This window comes from Borostomias antarcticus (genome assembly GCF_949987555.1).
Source record: "Borostomias antarcticus genome assembly, chromosome: 3".
Classification (NCBI taxonomy): Eukaryota; Metazoa; Chordata; class Actinopteri; order Stomiiformes; family Stomiidae; genus Borostomias; species Borostomias antarcticus.
This window is the reverse complement of record NC_140236.1, coordinates 726,900-730,871: the sequence shown is the minus strand read 5'-3', so window position 1 is coordinate 730,871 and position 3,972 is coordinate 726,900. Positions and strand designations below refer to the sequence as shown.

At 47.3% G+C, this 3,972-nt stretch overlaps 1 protein-coding gene across 3 annotated transcripts in view; it reads right to left on the bottom strand.

Moving 5' to 3' along the window:
• The window catches only part of LOC311307133 (myosin light polypeptide 6-like), a gene marked incomplete at its 5' end in the record, with an annotated part of 11,520 nt that extends 9,172 nt beyond the window's left edge, over positions 1-2,348 (bottom strand). For 2 of the 3 annotated variants that reach the window (XM_084435912.1, XM_084435913.1), the window contains one exon: positions 2,172-2,348. In XM_084435912.1, the coding sequence (XP_084292038.1) occupies positions 2,172-2,348 (177 nt within the window). Of the gene's footprint in view, positions 44-2,171 lie in introns of those variants that run through there. The other variant, XM_084435914.1, reaches the window with a different exon arrangement.
• Positions 2,349-3,972: the final 1,624 nt, after the last annotated feature.

The following is a 3,972-nucleotide window of genomic DNA, read 5'->3' as shown; positions in this document are numbered from 1 at the left end:
CGAGCTGTGAGCACCTCCTGAGCCTAACGACTCTATCCGGGTACTTACATCCGGGGATTTCACAATAAAGGTCACGCAAAAACAAATGTACCTTGATGATGATTTGACTATGAAAACAAAAAAAAAGATGTAGAAATAACACTTTCTGTCCTAAATACAATGGAAAACACACACACAAAAATAAAATAATATATAAGTAAAGAAACGATAAATGACAAATAAAAATTACATCAAACAGGTTTAGTGAGGCTGACTGAACTATAATAGGCTGACTGAACTATCCATGATCAACACCAAACATGGACAGCTTTCACACGCTCACGTCAGTATCAAGAATGTGGAAATACACCAAAACCTGCTAAAAAAAAAGGACTACAGCTCCAACTGTCCACATGTCAGTGTCCTTGAGCAAGACACCTAACCCCAAATTGTTCCCAATGAGCAGGTTAGCACCTTGCATGGCAGCTACCTACACAGTGTGAATGTGTGTGTGAATGGGTGAATGAGAGGCCATTGTAAAGCGCTTTGAGTGCCGCTAAGGTGGAAAAGCGCTATATAAATGCAGTCCATTTACCATTTACCATTTCACGACCAATGGCTGATGCAGGTTATGGGTGGATCTCTTGGATGGGAGGGTTATTGTTCATCCTCCTTGAGGTCTACAGCAGGTGGAACCAGAAAGGTAAGATTGGGTATCTATTTTTCAACAAATCTAAGATCTGTTTTAGACCTATCCATAATACATATAATTGTAAGGATGCAGATCTCTGGTCATTGAGCTGGCTATGAGTCATACAGAAGGACAGGATATGGAGTTCATTTGAGGAGGGGTAGAGTGGCCGGCTGGGGATTGCAAGGTTCCCGGTTCGATCCCCGCTCCCGGCAATGTCCCCAAGTGTCCTTGAGCAAGACGCTGAACCCACAAATCACAGCATCATGTGTGTCACAGTGGCGCAGTACCTAGTACTGTCACCTCACAACAAGAAGGGCCTTTCTGTGTGGAGTTTGCATGTTCTCCCCGTGTTCTCAAGGGTTTCCTTCTAAAAGAACCCAATATGAGAAACATGCAGAAGAACAGATGCTCTTCAGTCTGGTCCCTGACCAGGACCTGGACTGAGCACTTGGACCTGGTCCCGGGGCGCCATGACCGATGGCTGCCCTCTGCTCCTGGCTGCCCCTGGAGGAGGACGGCTTCGATGGGAGAAATGCAGGGAACAGTTTCCACTGGCGACCGCTGTGTGTGTGCTGTGTGTGTGTGTGTGTGTGTGCTGTGTGTGTGTGTGTTGAGTGCTGTCGCCCTCACTAACGTGTGTGTGTGTGTGTCATGTGTGGCCAAATAAAAAACCCTCAAGGACCAGAAAAAATAAAGACCCTCGGTTGACCATCCCACTTTTCTGCTTCTCAACCCTGAACGCAATCAAGCACATGCAGGCTGTTAACTACTGTAAAACACACAACATATAAAGCATGTAGTATTGATGAGAGCAAAGCTATTCTCTAGCATTACATATAGCAAAAATAGCCAAGCCTAATATGGGTGACATTATTACTGTAAGTTCATCTCAGTGAAGTCTGACATTGAGCAAAATGTCTGAATGATCTACATCTCAAATTACTTTCAAATGTAGAGGTGTTTGGGGAATTTGGATGTAACCTACTCTGTTTCTCAGTAGAAAAAATAGATCAAGCTGTCTTTTATTTCCGTCTCATCAGAAGAAACGGGCGCAGAGAGAGAGAGCCTGCCCCCCCCCCTCCCCATGGAGGCCTCTGACAGACCGCCTCATCTCAGCAGTGGCCTACATCTCAGCGTCCTCCCAGACTGACACTATGGGCGATCTGGATCTAATTAGTCTCAGAGAGTCTGTTCATCATGCTTTAGGGAAGACTGCTGGTAGTCTGTGTTGTGTATTAACAGTGCTACCATGACGAGCTGTTAATCCTATAATTATAGCACCAGCTACGGAAAAACAACTCAGATCATTTGCAGGGTTTCATCTACAGCATCTGCCTCTCCCGGGCGAAGAATCAATATTAGCCTGGGAGTATCGGACTATTTTTAGCTTAGCTCTTCTCTCTCATCACTGTATGTGCAGTCCTAATTTAGCTGTACCCCACATTAGCTTTAGCGCTGTGTCGCATCCACAGACGGGAGCTGCGGTAGTTCCACTCACCTCCATGGTACTGGGGTCGAACGGGGCGTCCGAGGGACGCAGCATCCGAGGCTTCTGCTCGGGGGCGGGTCTGGGGGCCGCGGGGGCCGCGGGGAGGCAGGGGAACGGAGGCCCCAGCCTGGGCTGGGTCCCGGGGGAAGGGCTCTTCTTGATGGACACTTCTCTTTTAGGGGCCATTCCTGTTTAGTCCCGGGTCCCAGAAGAGCGTTCTCTGTCTTCTCCGCGTCCCCTGTCCTGGTTACTAGCGTGTGTCCTGGTTACTAGCGTGTGCAGCTGAGAGAAGACACTGCGCTGTGAGGGAAAGTGTGTCAGATGTGTGTAGAGAGAGGGAGAGAGAGAGAGAGAGAGAGAAACTAGGAGAGAGAGAGAGAGAGAGAGAGAGAGAGTGAGAGAGAGAGAGAGAGAGAGAGAGAAACTAGGAGAGAGAGAGAGGCTAGGACAGAGGAAGAGAGAGAGATTAGGAGAGAGGGACAGATGCCCAGGGGACCAGCAGGTGGATCAGGCCGAGGTAGATGTGTGTTGAAGAGTGTGTGAGTGATGAGTTGAAGAGTGTGTGAGTGATGTGTTGAAGAGTGTTTGAGTGATGTGTAGAGGTGTGTGTGAGTGATATGTGGAAGAGTGTGTGAGTGATATGTGGAAGAGTGTGTGAGTGATATGTAGGAGTGGAGATGAGAGGGTGAGTAGCTGGAAAGAGCTGGTCTGAGTGACTCAAATCACATGCTTCTATGTGGGTCACAAAGCAGGGCATTGTGGGGGAAACAGTGAGCATGACTGTATGTGTACAGTATGTACAGTACAACCACCAGCAATCACAAGTAAACTTATCTCTCATTTAACTGTCACTGATTATACAGTCAAGTGTGAAACTGCCTGCGTCCCGATGTGAAAATAAGACTTGATGAGCCTGAAAGATAATAATAGAATAGTTCTATTTTTTTTATTCTGGAATAATAGACATTCTTTCTGTCTATATTTCCCAGCTATTCTCTTGCTCCTTCCTCCCTCTTTCTCTCTCTCCCTCTTTCTCTCTCTCCCTCCCTCTCTCTCCCTCCTCCCTCTCTCCCCCTTTCTCTCTCTCCCTCCTCCCTCTCTCTCTCTCCCTTCTCTCTCTCCCTCTCTCTCCCCCTCTCTCTCTCCCTCCCTCCCCCTCTCTCTCCTTCTCTCTCCCCCCTCTCTCTCCTCCTCACTCTCTGTCTCCCCCTCACTCTCTGTCTCTCCCTCCCCCTCTCTCTCTCTCCCCCTCACTCTCTGTCTCTCCCTCCTCCTCTCTCTCTCCCTCCCCCTCTCTCTCTCTCCCTCCCCCTCCCTCTCTCTCTCTTCCTCCCTGTGTTGGTAGCTCTGGCATCCATAGAGGTGCCTGCAGGGTTCTAGAATGTGGGCGTATACTATATAACAAGTCATCTATAGTCTAAACCAGGGTCAGATGCTCTACATATACATTTTGAACAGAGGACTTTCAAGCTGGTCTGAGAAAATTATGAATGCAGAGACTGGCTGGCTATGCACCATCTCTCCATGAAATCATTTTAATGTAATGTTTAATTAATGTATTAATAAAATTGACCAGATTTACAGTGGGCAGTTTACTGATGGTGCTGGATTGATTGTTAACGCTAGTGTTGGGTTTGGATTGTGAAGGGTTGGGTTCTCATACGAGGCTGGTTCTTAAAAATATGACTTCAAGATCTTAAGACAAAATAGAAATGTATTTGATGCAAATCATTTGTCTGCAGAAATGCATAGGCTTGTTGCTTTAGAATTAGGCCGACCCAATAGCATCAACCCCCTGTTGGATCAGTTA